At 48.0% G+C, this 15,679-nt stretch overlaps 1 protein-coding gene and 1 long non-coding RNA gene across 3 annotated transcripts; one reads left to right on the forward strand and one right to left on the reverse strand.

Annotated features, from left to right (window-relative positions):
* The first annotated feature begins 1,414 nt into the window (after positions 1-1,414).
* Positions 1,415-12,076, forward strand: LOC119301820 (G-type lectin S-receptor-like serine/threonine-protein kinase At5g35370). Its single transcript, XM_037578797.1, has 2 exons — positions 1,415-4,406; positions 11,910-12,076. Exon 1 carries the CDS (start codon positions 1,532-1,534, stop codon positions 4,268-4,270), a length of 2,739 nt encoding a protein of 912 aa, XP_037434694.1. The 5' UTR covers positions 1,415-1,531; the 3' UTR covers positions 4,271-4,406; positions 11,910-12,076.
* On the reverse strand, positions 4,497-5,967 carry LOC119301821. Of its 2 annotated transcripts, XR_005147195.1 has the most exons (3): positions 5,628-5,967; positions 5,322-5,379; positions 4,497-5,213 (listed from the first exon to the last, which is right to left on the reverse strand). It is a non-coding gene; the product is annotated as an uncharacterized LOC119301821 (long non-coding RNA). The 2 variants fall into 2 exon arrangements; XR_005147194.1 differs by lacking the exon at positions 5,322-5,379 and having other exon boundaries at positions 5,628-5,966.
* Positions 12,077-15,679: the final 3,603 nt, after the last annotated feature.

Genomic DNA, 15,679 nt, shown 5'->3' on the forward strand with positions numbered 1-15,679 from the left:
GGAAAATTTTCTGTATCAGTGGTCGCATGTACAATATTGATGCTAACATTATGGCGCTTCTTTCGGTTGCTGCTAATTGATTTGGAAAAATCATTGCCAGTTAAAATTGTAAACCAAATCAAAATTAAATACCTTAATTGACTGAAAAGGCTTTAAAATTTGGAAACATAGTGAATTTAAAAAATTGAATGAGAGAGCTTGAGAAATTGTTGATCTGGTCAAAATAGAATGACCCAATTCTGAATTGAACATATCAATTAATTATGAGACATTAAACATTAAAAAGTATAGTATATAGCATTAAAGAATTGAATGCTAGAGCTTTGAGAAATTGTTGACCCGCTCAAAATCGGATGACCCTATTCTAATACGAGACCTCAGTTGTATATGGCTTTTTTTAAACAAGGGAGCTTAGTGTTATGGGGATATGTTACTTCCTTCGATTGAAATTAATTGGCACAACTTTAGTAATAAAATATAACTATATGTCACGAAAATTATATGTATGGTGTGAATCCTCTTTTTAATACAAATCCAATAGTATACTTTTGTAGCATACAAATTATATGGTACAAGTTGTGCCTGACTCTGGCGATGGAGGGGCGATGACGGCGGCGCGCTTTCGGCTCGCTTCAGTGCTGGTAGTCGTCGCTAGGTGGTCTACGGATTTAAATATAATTTCTATTATTACTGGTATTTGTTGTACTATCAATGATTGAAGATGAATAAATCGGAAATTTTCTTGCAAAAAAAAGATGGTTAAAGTTCGATCTAAAATATTAGGGGACCTAATAAATTCGGACGGGGATAGTAGAAATTCGAGCATTTTGGTCCGTATTTGTTTGCTAATATTTTTGAATTTATACTGTTCATGCACGGGAGCAGATGCACATGCCACATGGGCGCAGAAACACTGCCCTCGCTTATTTTTTGCTACATTAACATTTTCCTATATATTATACGAGTAGTTGCCAGACCTGCCACATGGGTACTCTTCATTCTTCACGACTTCACCCACTTGGCCACTTGCCAATACACACTGAATCTGAATGCATTACCATAGATATGTATCAGGTCGGCCAAGAGAGAGAGAGAGAGAGAGAGAGAGATGTGTATCGGATTGGTTGACTTCCACCTCAAAATCCAAAGACTACTGTACTGTGCTGTGATCTATCGACGCATCTCGCAAAAAAAATATTAAAAAATTCTATTGCTTCATTTGCTTGAATGTTGATGCGAAGAAAGTCAACCGGCAGCAATGCTCTCTGATTGAGCCGATTTTGTTTGACGAGTTCCCTCTCCCGGTCGTCTTCCCAATCTAATCTAATCTAGCAGCAAACAAAACAAAACTCAAAAGGCCGCGCCGCAACCGAACCCGGATTCCCGCGCCACACCGAAAACAGACACTGGCCGCCTGGCCGGCTTCACTTCTTCGCACCCACGCCTCCTACTCCACCGAGGTCAACGCCCCCGATCGCGTGCTCGCTCCGCCTCCTCCCGAGCCGCGCGTCCCCACTCGCCATGGCCGCGGATGCCGCCGCTCCCTCCCGCACTCTCCCCGCGTGCATGCTGCCGCTGCTCCTCCTCCTCCTCCTCTCAGCGCGCGCGGCGGACGCGGGCCCTCTGGCGGCGGGGCTCGTGCACCCGGGCTTCACCGCCTCCGGCTACGAGTACATCGACACCCGCGGCGCCTTCCTCGAGTCCAACAACGGCGCCTTCAGGGCGGCCGTGCACAACCCGGGCAAGCAGCTGGCCAGCTTCTACCTCGCCGTGCTGCACGCGCCGACCGGCACGCCGGTCTGGTCCGCCAACCGCGACGCGCCCACGGGGTCCTCCGGCCGCGTCCAGCTCCGCGCGCGGGCTCTCCGTCACGGACGCGGATGGCGCGACGGTGCTGTGGTCGACCACGCCGCGGGCGCCCGTCGCGGCGCTCCGCCTGCGGGATGACGGGAACCTGCAGCTGCTGGACGCGCGGAACGCGACGCTGTGGCAGTCGTTCGACGACGCCACCGACGCGCTGCTCCCGGGGCAGCAGCTGCGCGCCGGCGCGTACCTCACGTCGGGGAGGAGCCCCGGTGATTTTGCCCGGGGGGACTACCGGCTCGCCGTGTCCGGGTCGGACGTGGCGTTGACGTGGCAGGGGTCCACGTACTGGCAGCTGTCCAACGACCTCCGCTCCTTCAAGGACCGCAACGCCGCCGCCGCGGCGATGTCGTTCAATTCCTCGGGGCTGTTCGTGGTCGCCGCCGACAGCGCGCTGGTGTTCCGGGTGGACTTCGCGCCGGCTGATTTCCGCGTGCTTAAGCTGGGGCACGACGGGCGGCTGCGCGTCACAAGCTACACGCTGGTGAACTCCTCGGATCCCCTCGGCGGGGACTTCGTGGCGCCCGCCACCGACTGCGAGCTTCCGTCGCCGTGTCCGTCCCTCGGGCTCTGCGGTGCGGCGGGCAACAGCTCGACCTGCACGTGCCCTCCGCTCTTCGCCGCCTCCGTGAAAGTGTCCGGCGGGTGCACGCCGGGGGACGGCTCCGCGCTCGCGTCGCCGGAGGACTTGTGCCGGACCAACAGCAGCGCCTCCTCCGTTTCTTACCTCGCCCTCAAGCCGAAGATCGCCTACTCCGCCAGCAGGTACGACGCCCCAACGACGACAGGCGTTAACCGCACCGCGTGCCGCGCCCTATGTACCGCGAACTGCACATGCCTTGGTTACTTCCACGACAACTCCTCCATTACTTGCTACTTGATCGGAGGAAGGCAGCTCGGTTCGCTCCATTGGAGCACTCGTGCTGCACCGGCGTTGGGATACATCAAGACGATCAGTTCGGCGACCAGAGCTGGGAAAAACAAACGCGACTCTTCGTCGGCGAGCCGCTCTTTGCCTATCGTACTGCCGTCCGTTGCCGCGTTTCTTCTCATCGTCGTGGTGGCATGGTACTCATTGTGGTGGAGGAGGAAGAGGAAGAGCGGAAAGAAAGGCAAGGCCAAGAACTCCTCGGCGAAGAATGTGAATCTGGGCCTCCAAAATCCGCGGTCGAGAGACGCGAGCTACGACGAGGATCCCGACGACGACGACATCGTCATACCGGGCATGCCGACGCGGTTTAGCTACGAGGAGATCGGGCCGATGACCGCAGGCTTCGGAACGAAGGTGGGCTCCGGCGGGTTCGGCTCCGTGTATAAAGGGGAGCTTCCAGCCGGTGAGGGGCTCGTCGCGGTGAAGAGGCTGGAGGCCGTTGGCATGCAGGCCAAGAGGGAGTTCTGCACGGAGATCGCCGTCATCGGCAACATCCGGCACGTCAACCTCGTCCGCCTCCGCGGCTTCTGCGCGGAGGGCTCGCGCCGGCTGCTCGTCTACGAGTACATGAACCGCGGCTCGCTTGACCGATCGCTGTTCGGCGCCACGGGAGCGCCGGTGCTGGAGTGGGGGGAGCGCATGGAGGTGGCGCTGGGCGCGGCGCGCGGGCTCGCGTACCTGCACACAGGATGCGACCAGAAGATCGTGCACTGCGACGTGAAGCCGGAGAACATCTTGCTAGCGGACGGCGGGCAGGTGAAGGTCTCCGACTTTGGCCTTGCGAAGCTGATGTCGCCGGAGCACTCGGCGATCTTCACCACCATGCGCGGCACACGCGGATACCTCGCGCCAGAGTGGCTCAGCAACGCGCCGATCTCGGACCGCGCGGACGTGTACAGCTTCGGCATGGTGCTGCTCGAGCTGGTGCACGGGAGGAAGAACCGCGGCGAGCAGGAGCAAGCCAACAACGCCGGCGCCGCGGTCGGCGGCAGCGGCGACCACTCGGCCTTTCCGTCCCCGTCCGGTCATAGCAGCACGATGACGTCGTCGACGATGAGCGGCGGCACCAGCGGTGGCGACGACGATTACTTCCCGATGGTCGCGCTGGAGCTCTACGAGCAAGGGAGATACCTGGACCTCGTCGACCGGAGGCTGGAGGGGCGGGTGAGCGAGGCTGAAGTCGCGCGCGCCGTGCGCCTCGCGCTGTGCTGCCTGCACGAGGAGCCTGCGCAGCGGCCCAGCATGGCCGCGGTGGTGCGAGTGCTGGAAGGCAGCGTGCCACCGCCGGAGCCCCGGGGCGACGCGCTCGGCTTTCTGCGGCTCTACGGGAGAGGCTACGCCATGCCGGCCCCGGTGGCGGGCATGGTTGCCACGTCCGAGTCAGCTGGCCACGCGCCATGCCATGGCTGGTCCACGTCGGCTACCGCCGGCTCGCAGCTGGACGGTTCATTGAAGGACACGTCGGTGCCCAGATAGTGCCGGGCGACGTGCACATGACACGGCACGATTCTGCTCCTTTGACGTGGCATCGACGCGAAGCTGCGTCATGGCGGCAACTTCTATCATTGGCATGTGTTCCGTGGTCAAGGCGAGGATAACCAGCTTTAATTATGTTAGGAATTAATTAATTAGGTTAATTAACTATTAATCACTGCTATGTCGGTGCCACTTTTGGCAACTGCCTCCTTTTGTAACCGCCTTGTAAACTGGGTATAAATACCCCAATCTTCAATCAATAGAATAACTGTTCATTCATATATCTGTTTTCCATTCGCTCCTCTCTCTCGATTCTCTCTAACACGTTATCACGCACGCCTCTTCCAGAGAGCAATTAGGCCAAGAACTCGACGGCTCCACCGTCCCTGACCCTCCCTCCGGCCCCAAGGACACGAGGACCCTCGGCCTCGACAGCGCTCCAGCGGCGCAGCACCAGCGCGCGATGCAGGCGGCTGAGGCACCCCATGGTTGACGACGCCCTCCTCTGTAGGCGCGTCGAAGCGGCGCCCTCCGGCGCTTCAATCCGCCACATGACTGCCGACGACAGCGGCGGCAAACGGCAAGGCCTCTCTATGGCCAGAGGAGGCCACTCCGGCGATCTGCAATTGCCGCAGACGATGACTGGAGAAGTCTGGAGAAGTTGGCTACTAGAGTTTCGGCCACCACGCGATTCACGGCGAAGACGAGATGTTCCTCGTACAAAAAGGAAAGAAACTAATCAGGGAGATTGATTGATTGATCTTGTCTTCTTGCAATCATCAATTAATAATCTAACAATGAATTGTTTTTCTCCTGTATGTATATGCGCTCACACGAATCTCACGAAGAATTGATCAATCGTGAACTACAAAGAAAGAAGAACCGATGGAAGAACGCAGCGCCAGCCTCCATCGATTCAAGAATTGGAAGCCTCGAACACACTCTGCCAAAGGACAGAAAATCAATCAATTTAGCGGATTTATCATACTCCAAGCAGGAACATCAGAACTTGAAATTGGGCACAATTTTCAATTACACAAGGAAGACGCACAGAAAAGGATATGGGCGTTGGCATCCAGGATCACTCGATCGAAAATCCATACCAATAACTGCCAAAAAAAATAAAAAGACAGAGGATTGAGGAGAAAAATCGTCCTCACAGACGAAACACCAAGTTCGGCCAAGAACAGAAGAAGAGAAAAGGGGATCACATGAAAAATAACGAGGATCTGGGCCGCCCCTTCTCCAAGACGATGAAGCATTAATTTATACAAACACCAAACTCTCGATCTTAATTGCTACATCATCAGGTGACCATATTCCATTCTTTTTGCTCTTGCACACAAGACGCACTAACCTCCACGCCGAAGTTCTCAACGCCGGCCCGACGCTGCTTCCCCTGGCACGAGGGCACCTGGGGCTAGAGGCCCCCGGCCTTCCCAGCGGCATCCTCCAGCGCTCGTCCGAGCGACCACCTAAGGCGCTGCAACCGCACCCGAAGATCATCGGCGCTCGACGCGAGTGGGCGGCCAACGTACTCCGGTGCGGCACAGTTTCCTGCGCATGGCGGTGCCCTCAGGCGCTGTGCGACACGGCCTCGCTTCCCAAGCAGCGGCGGTGGCGCAACTACCGGCCGGTTCGCACTGAGCGGCGGCAGTTACCAGTGGCCAGGAAGCACACACGGGAGAAGAAATTGGGGATTTCTTATCTCTTTGGTGGATTTTCAATTCAGCCCTTAGATTCGAGCCTAATCTAGTATAAGTCCCTTAAAATATCTGTGTAAACCACAGTTTAACAGGTCTCTGCCGTTTAGCCCTCTGGCTTGCTACATTTTAGAACCGGGCCATTAGGCCAATGGACTTTGCTGTTTAGTACTCGAACTTACTCTTTTCAACAATTTAACCCTATGGTTATCGTAGTTTACAATCTAAGCCCTCGGCTATAGAAAAATGTATGTGGTTGACCTCAGTTCATCCTAAATTTCATACAACTTAATTATACACCATTTTACAATGTGTAAAATTGTCTTGTGAAGCCCTCATGTCTTCATATATTTGTATGTATATAATTTTTTTTGGTCCATATGTATTACCTCTGTAATACTATTGCAAAATAATGGTTTGCTTAAATTCCAGACTATATTCCTTTGAATTTAAGATATCATCGATGTCTTACCACAAATATTCCCTATGACATGCGTTTTGGGACAACAACTATAAGTTTGCAACAGAAACATATTTTTCTTGCAAACGCAGACATAAATTCAAATAAGAATTATGAAGTGTCATGCTTAATATGACCGACTCAAATATTATTTGTGAATCACAAGGTATTGGTGGCATCTACTGCACAATTTGCAGATTATCCATCACTATTGTGAGGTCTACGTCTTATCATTTTGATAAGATGACTACCTTCAACGTGCTCTTCCAAATTAATATTAGATGTGACTATCTCAAGATATCATAAGGTAATACTGGCATCTACTGCAAAATTTGCAGATTATCCACTATTACTGTAAGGTCTACATCATGTCACTCTGACAGATGATTACCTTCAAAGTGATTTCATACATTTTACATAACATAAGGTAATAGAATTATGAACATCTATTGACAAAAGTCAGACTATGTTTTCTATTACTGCGAGATCTACACCAAATTGGTGATTATCTTCAAAGTGTTATTCTATATAAATTGAGGTCTACACATATGGTTATAAAGCATCAGTTGTTCTAAAATTGGCTCCTCTGAAGCATTTGTTGTTGTTCACTAGAGTGATTTACTCTCATAGTAAATATTGTTCTTGCACACTTGATGTATGCCGAAATGGTATTTTTGGGGGTGCTATCAACAATTTAAGCCCCATTTTGCTTGAATATGTCATAGAAAATTACGCAAATATTTGCATACCATGGTGATTATTTTCTATTACATTGGTAAAATACATGGCAATGGAGCCTATGTCACTATTTATAATTATAGTGTCGTTCATCCATCAAGATGGATCCCATAATTTATAGCAACGATTGAGTGTCTCAACACTTTTGCAATGTCCACATCACATTGTGGTAATGTATTCATAGTGACTAATCAATGTTAAACATGCAACGTCTATATTTTTGGCGGTGACTCTAAAGTTGCAACGTTCATATGCATTTTATGTGTCACCAACTTCACTTAGTTCTCAAACTAAGTACATAATGGATGAATTTTTATTCACCCTGGATATTCCCCTTAAGATAAACATGATGCCATGAGCACATCACGAATGATCACCCATTCGTTTTCAAGACCTCAAGTCTACCGCAACTCACAATTCTGTCACTTAATCAACTTTCAAGTTGAGATCCCGTGATCAAATATTTTCATATGCAGATCCGGTTGAAAATTCCTTATACAATTTACCTCCTCTTAAGATGGTACTACCATTTTTACGATGAAGAAACATGGAATTTCTTAAAATCATCAGATTCACCCAATGGGTGTTATACCATAATTTAAAATTCATGCTAGTATCGAGAATAGTATGCAAGTTAGTTGTCACAAAATAGAACTATGAGGAATTCGAAGTAAAGTGGAGGCTAATAGACAACCAAAGACGAAATTATCTCTTAATAAGAATCGGTCATTTTCAAGTGATCAAAAGACAACTCTCAAGTTTATCAGATGCGTGGTTATATAAATATTGTATCTATCATTACCAAACCCTCAAACATATGGTCGAACCACACCACAAATTTATTAAAAGGCCAATAAGTTCAATGGGATAAATTTGAAAATTTGCAAATAACAACCAGATTCTGGTAAAGAATTGTTCTCAGAATCTTCATCAGAAGGAGGACCAAAATCTAGTCCAGAAAATGGAGGATGAACTCATTTGCACTCAATAATATCGAAGACCTTAGGTAATCTCCTAATTATTCCCAAAAATAGCATTAACCTATACTTCTACTACTACATGTAGTAAAATGTCCAATATCATATCCCTTGGATACATTATTCAATAAATTTGAATGTATGTTTCAATTCATACTCATTATTGTTGCGTACACAATGATTTTCTAAGTATTAATAAATTAAATATTAGGCTTGATAGCCTTGTCCATCCTGGCTTGGAGATGATTAGAAAATTATTGACAATTCTATTTGATCACAACTTAACAAGTTGCAAAATATCCCAAATCATCAGATTTTACGCGCACTACATGTGCCATAGGGGATATCAGTTTTAAGGCACTCTCACCTTAAAATTCTAAATGAGCCACTCAATCTTCCTTGAATACATTAAGAAGACATATGTGGATTAGTTAACCATTATGTGGAATTATTTAGATACTTCATGGTACTCATAGGAACATTTATAAAATGATTTCAAGTGTGTCTCTTATCACACACAAACATGCATGATCTTACTAAATAAATTGCTCAACTTATCAAAGTAGGAGCAAATTCTCCTAAAAACAGGATTGAAAAACCCATTCGAATGGACAATGTCATTGAAATCATTTCACAAGCAATGTCCGATTATATTTTTGTACTCTATGTACATACCCAGAATGGTTTAACTAAATTTCTTATCAAAGATAGTGAAATGAATTACATGACCAATCTTAAAGAATTGTAAATTTACCAGCCTCTTGCTGGACACATACGGCCTTACACACCGTAAGTATGATCTAAATCATACCAACTGCATTTCATACTACTTTCCCCTTGTAGTAACTACGTGGAAATCAACAAAGTATTTCCCATCTGCGATAATTCGGTTACATACCGATATCACCACTCCAGCATACATCAATGGGCACTCACAGAAAATCAGGGATCTATGTGAGGAATAACAATTTATCCGTCAATCAAAATTATTCATAGCCCGTATGTTGATTACATCAGCAATAAGGATATTTTCCAGCATTAGGGGGAGATAAGTACCACAAAGAATGCCGAGAAATAAATTATAAATGTTATTGAAATTCAATCCTTATATCCACGTACTCAAAGAATCTGAACTATAAGTTCAGAGAATCATATATATGCAACACATTGCAAATTTGCCACATACATTTACTAATGACAAGGTGTCACTAAATTCTATATTCCTGCAGTAAAGTGTCAGAAAGAGTGGAGGTACCTGATAAACCACTCTTCTCCCCAAATGAGAGCAAGAGGGGGAGAAAATCTGACAATACGAGATATAACTTCTCATATGTTTCCGCGGAAACAGAGGAAATCACATCCTCAACTAGTAAATGTAATTCAACATCAAGTTGAAAGACACCTCACTGGACGCTCATCATCCAATGCCCGGCATAAAGGTGCACACATGTTTTGGTGCCGGGACATCGAAACACCTCGACTCCATTTGTTGTAGGAAATCACAAGGAGTTAAAAAGGAGTACATATTTTATCCACAAACTTCAATGATTCCATCAGGATCATATAAACTAAAGACTACATTTGTCGACATATATTTCTTCTCAAATTGCTAAAACCTTTTGGGCCCAGAACCAAAATCCATGGTAGAGTTCCTCTTGCACTCATATTGGTTCACATAAAAAGGAAGCAAGTAATGAAGGATAGCACTCGCTCAACAAATGAGTGGTATTTACTGCAGTAATACCTACTCCTCATAAGTATCTTCCATATGGAATACTAAAAACTTCTCATTCATAGACAAAGTCAATGAGGTGGTGAGAAAGCGAGGCTTGTAGCAAAAGGGTTCACGCAGAGATCCGACATCAATCACGATGTGACATACCCTTCTGGTATTAGTGGAATTATGTTTCGATACTAAATATCATAGGCAGTACGAATAATACCATGCAGTTAATGGATGCAGTGACTACATACTCATATGGATCACTCATTTCGGATATCTATTTTAAAGTTCCTGAAGGGCTTAAAATTCCGAATCCAAAGATAAATCGTAGCATGTTTTGTGTAAAACTTCAAAGTCACTCTATGACTTGAAATAGTCGGAAATCATATGGTACTACCGACGAAATGAGTTCCTTCTTCAAAGGGATTACTCAAAGAATGATGATTGCTTCTGTGTTAATAAGGAAATCCAATTTTTTTTTCCTTATATCACTTAGTGTATATCGATGACTTCATCATCAATGTCTATACAAGACCTAAACATATACAAAATCATCTCAAGGCGGAAAATTTGGATTAAACCAAATTTAGCTTAAGTTTACAACTTGAGCATTCTCTCAAGAATACATATCAGTCTACATATATCCAAAACATATTTGAGAAGTTCAATGTGGATATATCACACCAACAAAACGTATATGGTCGATATGAGGAATATTAACTTATATCTCAAGTTCATAATAAATCTTGAACAATTCCATCAGGAAAATCAAGATTTGACCATGATATTGGCTCTTTACTTGATCCCAACAAAGCCATATCAATGACTGATTTTGATGGAATAGCCTTCTTATGGAATTCATATAAATAGAATTTAATGGCTACTTCCCCTTATCATTCTGACATAATTACTTTATCTAAAGGCATTGAAAATATGGTTGGCTTAGCAGAATGATTAACCACACTCAAAACCATGTGGTTGAGATTCATCAGAGTAACATAATTTGATTTATCAAGATGCTACCACTTGTATTACTCAATACATACAGGTTATATGAAGAGCAATATCACAAAGCACATTGCTCGAGATCACTTATCCTCATGAATTATAGAAAAGTGATGAAATAGTTTGCAAACAAAATATTGGAAAAACCGACATATTATTCATAATGTCATGATCATGTCAATGTAATTGATATGAGACATCCTCCAGATTTGCAAAGTTCAGGGGGAGTAATCTCCCAAAGTATAACCTGTTAACAAACATCAGATTACATATATTGTACTCTTTTTCCCTTCACGAGTTTTTCCCTAACGGTTTCTCATAAAAGGTTTTTAATGAGACAATATAGATACAAGTGTTCATATATGTCATATCATTTTCTCCTTATATTTTCCCATTGGGTTTTAAAGGAGTTTTCGATGGCATATATAATCGCACTCTTTTCCTTTATGAGTTTTCTCTCAAAGTTTCTCATAACGGTTTTTAACGAGGCATGTCATATTTTTTTTCCCTATCGGGGTTTTTAAAGAAAGTACTCAAGACATATTAATTGTTCTCTAAACTCATTGATGATTTTTCTCCTTCTTCAAAGGTTTTTATCATATGAGTTATCAAGAGACAATAATCATTATATGTTGCATCATTTTCTCCTTATTATTTTTCCCACTGGGTTTAAAGGAGTTTTAGCAACATATCTGCACTATTCTCCTCATATTTTTCCCACAGGGTTTTTGGAGGAGACTTTCAAAATGAAGATGATGAACGTTCAAGGCAAATACATACTAGGAGGAGTCTATCAAGATGATGTATATTCACAAAGACAAGCATTGATTAGGGGGAGTGTTAGGAATTAATTAATTAGGTTAATTAACTATTAATCACTGCTATGTCGGTGCCACTTTTGGCAACTGCCTCCTTTTGTAACCGCCTTGTAAACTGGGTATAAATACCCCAATCTTCAATCAATAGAATAACTGTTCATTCATATATCTGTTTTCCATTCGCTCCTCTCTCTCGATTCTCTCTAATAAATTAGGCACGGGACACGGCAGGCAGTTGGTGGGTGTACTAGAAAATATAGTAGCAGAGCGGTAAACAAGTTGCATTTGATTTAATCATGGTCGGCTGTGCAGTTCTAGTACTACTCATATTGTAATACTGGATACAAACAGATGAATGAAGACAACAAAGCCAGTGCTACCAGACTTGGACGGATCTGGAAATGTCAAGCTTTCCCTCCGCTCCGCCTCCAGATGGCACGCGAGCGGACGATTCGAGATCTCAAGGAAGAAGTAATGGCGGAGGAGATGGTTCAGGCGCGCATGGCGTGGACGATGCGCCTCCCCAGGAGGGGACATTCAGTCCAGAAGCTCGTCACTCGGATCTGCGTCGAGGCCACACCGGGGGAGATGGCCAGGATGCTGCCAGAGAATTCGACTTCGTTAGAGGAAATCATCAGATGGGCTCGAGCGGAGGTTGGCTCGTCGATTCCAGCGCAGCGGGAGAAGTGGAGGGCCTTCTGGTCCCTCCAGCCGCCACTCAGGTGAGCTGGGCCGAGGAAGCAGTTGGCTCGTCGTGCAGGGTGCGCTGCTGCAGCGACCACACTACGGATTGGGGGCTGGATTCCCCTCTCTGCAGAGCCGCGTTCCAATCCCCACCTTGGGCACAACAATCTGATGTGTACAGGGGTGCGGGAGGCAGAGCCATGGGCGGGTGAACACACGCACTCTACTAGATCAGGATAGGAGCAGCTTGCCCTCCCTCCCTCCCTCCCGCGCCGCCACCCGCGAGGCGGCCGGGGAGGGCGCCCCGATCTCCTCCGCTCGGCCCCCTCTCCCTCCCTACTCCCCCTCGCCGCCGCTGGAGGGCGTGGCCGGGCGAAGCCCGGTCTGCGCAGGCGGCGGCGGGGCCTCCTTCGTCCCCTCGCGCGGGTGGTCAGGCGCGGGCCAGATCCGCCGGGCCTGGGCGCCGGACTGGATGACGGGTGCGGCGGCACAGCGTGCTGCGGAGTGGTCGGGCTCCTGGCGGCGGTGCGGCGGGAGTCATGGTGGTGGTCCTCGCCTCTTGGCGCGCGGGGCTGCTCCGGGGCGGCGGCGCGGGCATGTCCTGTGGGCGCGGCCTCGGCCTCCCCTGCTTGGTCGGCGGGTCTCGATGGGGGGGGGGCTCCTCCCTACTGAGATCTGGCTTGCGGGGTCTTCCAGATCCCGGCAAGGATGGCGGCGACCCGTGCACGAGAGATGGAGGTCTTCGATCAGATCCGGGTGAAAACCTGCTATTGGCTATTGCCAAGGCCGGCGATGGCAACGCTGTCTGCGTCGTTCCCTTCCTGAAGGCATCGTCGTGGAGATGTTCAAGGCCACTCTCTGCTACCTCCGGGGGAAACCCTAGATCAGTAGATCGGATGGCGGCGGCTCTCTGGTGTCGTCTTCTCCCCTGGGGGCGTCATTCTTGGAGGTGCACACGGGCTCGAGGGACTAGAGGACGGCGACGTTGGTGGAGCGGAGCTTCACCTTTCACATTGATGATGGCGGATCTCGGCGGCATGGTGCTGTGGAGACTCGGCGTCTGATGCGCGGAGATGGACTCGTGCAGGAGGAGGAAGCTGTCTGGCGTCATGGGGACGTCGATGGCAGACTGGCCAGACAAGGTAGAAGCCTCAATTTGATCTGAAGACGGACCTGTGGAAGATGGCGGCGACGACACACGAGTGCGTCTGACCGGATTGCGCTCCAGACCCAGTATGTGGCTCGGCTAGGGTTACCGAATGAGTTTCGGCTTCCGGCTTTTGATGTTAGGCTTAGGTGAGTGGTTTGGGTAGTGGCCCAGCTAGCACCCCCTCATCATATGGGATAGGAGTAGCGGCACCTGTTGCCAAGATGGTGGATTCAGACACATTGTTGTAATACTTTGTATGGTTATCGAGAATAATCAATAAAGTGGCCGTATGCATCTCCCAGATGCAGAGGCCGGGGGTCATCCTCCTTTTCTAAAAAAAAGAGCCATGGGCGGGTAGCATCGAGAGGCGGGTGTAGCAGAGCAGGTAACTGTCGTCGGAGAAATCCCCTGTTTCGTCGGAGATGGGTTCAGGCAGCAGGGCCTACCTGGCGGGACGGGGAAAAGCAGAGCAGGCAATGCGCGGCGTGAAAAATCCAAAGCTATTGAGGTGGAAAGTAGATCAAGCAAAAGCGACGAGGAAGAGGGCCTGATTGAGATTTTTGGTCAGCTCTGGATCGATGTGGAAGATGCTAACTGAGGGAGTCCTGGATTAGGGGGTATCCGGACAGCCGGATTATATTCTTTGGCCGGACTGTTGGATTATGAAGATACAAGATTGAAGACTTCGTCTCATGTCCAGATGGGACTCTACTTGGCGTGGAAGGCAAGCTAGGCAATACGGATATGTATATCTCCTCCTTTGTAACCGACCTTGTGTAATCCTAGCCTCCTCCGGTGTCTATATAAACCTCAGGGTTTTAGTCCGTAGGACAACATACAATCATACCATAGGCTAGCTTCTAGGGTTTAGCCTCTCCGATCTCGTGGTAGATCAACTCTTGTAATACTCATATCATCAAGAATAAATCAAGCAGGACGTAGGGTTTTACCTCCATCAAGAGGGCCCGAACCTGGGTAAAACATCTTGTCCCCTGCCTCCTGTTACCATCCGCCTTAGACGCACAGTTCGGGACCCCCTACCCGAGATCCGCCGGTTTTGACACCGACATTGGTGCTTTCATTGAGAGTTCCTCTGTGACGTCGTTGTAAGGAAGGATGCCTCATCTCGTTGTTAAAAACAACATTACCGCTGGGGGAGCTCTGGCTGTCGGCCAAACTCTCCGGCTAGGCAGTTTCGTCATGACCGCCTGTTCGGCCACTACACCGATGATGACTTCTCGGGTCATCAAAAACAGCCTCCACGTCGGCTCGGAATTCGCCGAGCAGATGGATCCAATGGAGCTCTCTTCCCTAAACGAACTCTTGGATTGCATCGCCGCCTTGGGAGTCGCTACGGACTATGATCGGATTGGGCTTAAACCCGATCAAAGGGAGATTAACTCTCCATTGGTCACCCATCACGTGGCGGTGGTGGAGGAACAATGCGGCAACTCTCCCTCTATTTTAAGGACTAACTATGTCCGGATTCCTGAGCTCTCCGAGCCGGATACCCGCTTACTGGAGGACATCACCCAAGCCCTGAACCTAGAATCAGGCAGCGGGCCAGACTTATCAGGCAGCACTCCGGAACCCGAACTTCCAAGATTGGAAACTCCTCGGCCCCTGGGTCTCAGATTGGGTAGGGGTTCGGACTCAAATCCACCCACCCACCCAGACATAAATGATCTTTCTCGCAAGAGCCCCATGAAACAGTACATCATTATTGGGCCAGATTCCTCCTTGTGATGAACAAGGCTAAGAACTGTCGCGAGGAAGATGCAATCTCACTTTTCTGCAATAATTGCACGGACAAGGGAATCCTTAACGCCTTAAGTCGCCGTGACATATCACGCTTCGCTGACTTGGCGTCCATAGTACAAAAGTACTGTGGGATGGAAAGCGCCTGGAAAACCGAAACGAAATTTTGGGATAATCCGGCTCTGAATATACACCCAGTCCGAAGTAAAAGGGTGCACTATCATAAGACACCCGAGCTAGTTGCAAAGAAACAAAAACCCTCTACAGGGCATGGAACCGTACTGGAGGGATGGCTTAACGGACCCTGCAAAATTCATAGTACAACGGATACAATACCAACGCACAACCTTAGAGCATGTTGGATACTCCGGCAGGTGGCCAAAAGTGGTGAGG

Source organism: Triticum dicoccoides, chromosome 5A (assembly GCF_002162155.2).
Source record: "Triticum dicoccoides isolate Atlit2015 ecotype Zavitan chromosome 5A, WEW_v2.0, whole genome shotgun sequence".
NCBI classification, from domain to species: domain Eukaryota; kingdom Viridiplantae; phylum Streptophyta; class Magnoliopsida; order Poales; family Poaceae; genus Triticum; species Triticum dicoccoides.

Excerpts from the sequence above, each read along its gene's own strand:
- LOC119301820 (XM_037578797.1), top strand. The coding sequence starts at position 1,532 with ATGCCGCCGCTCCCTCCCGCACTCTCCCCGCGTGCATGCTGCCGCTGC.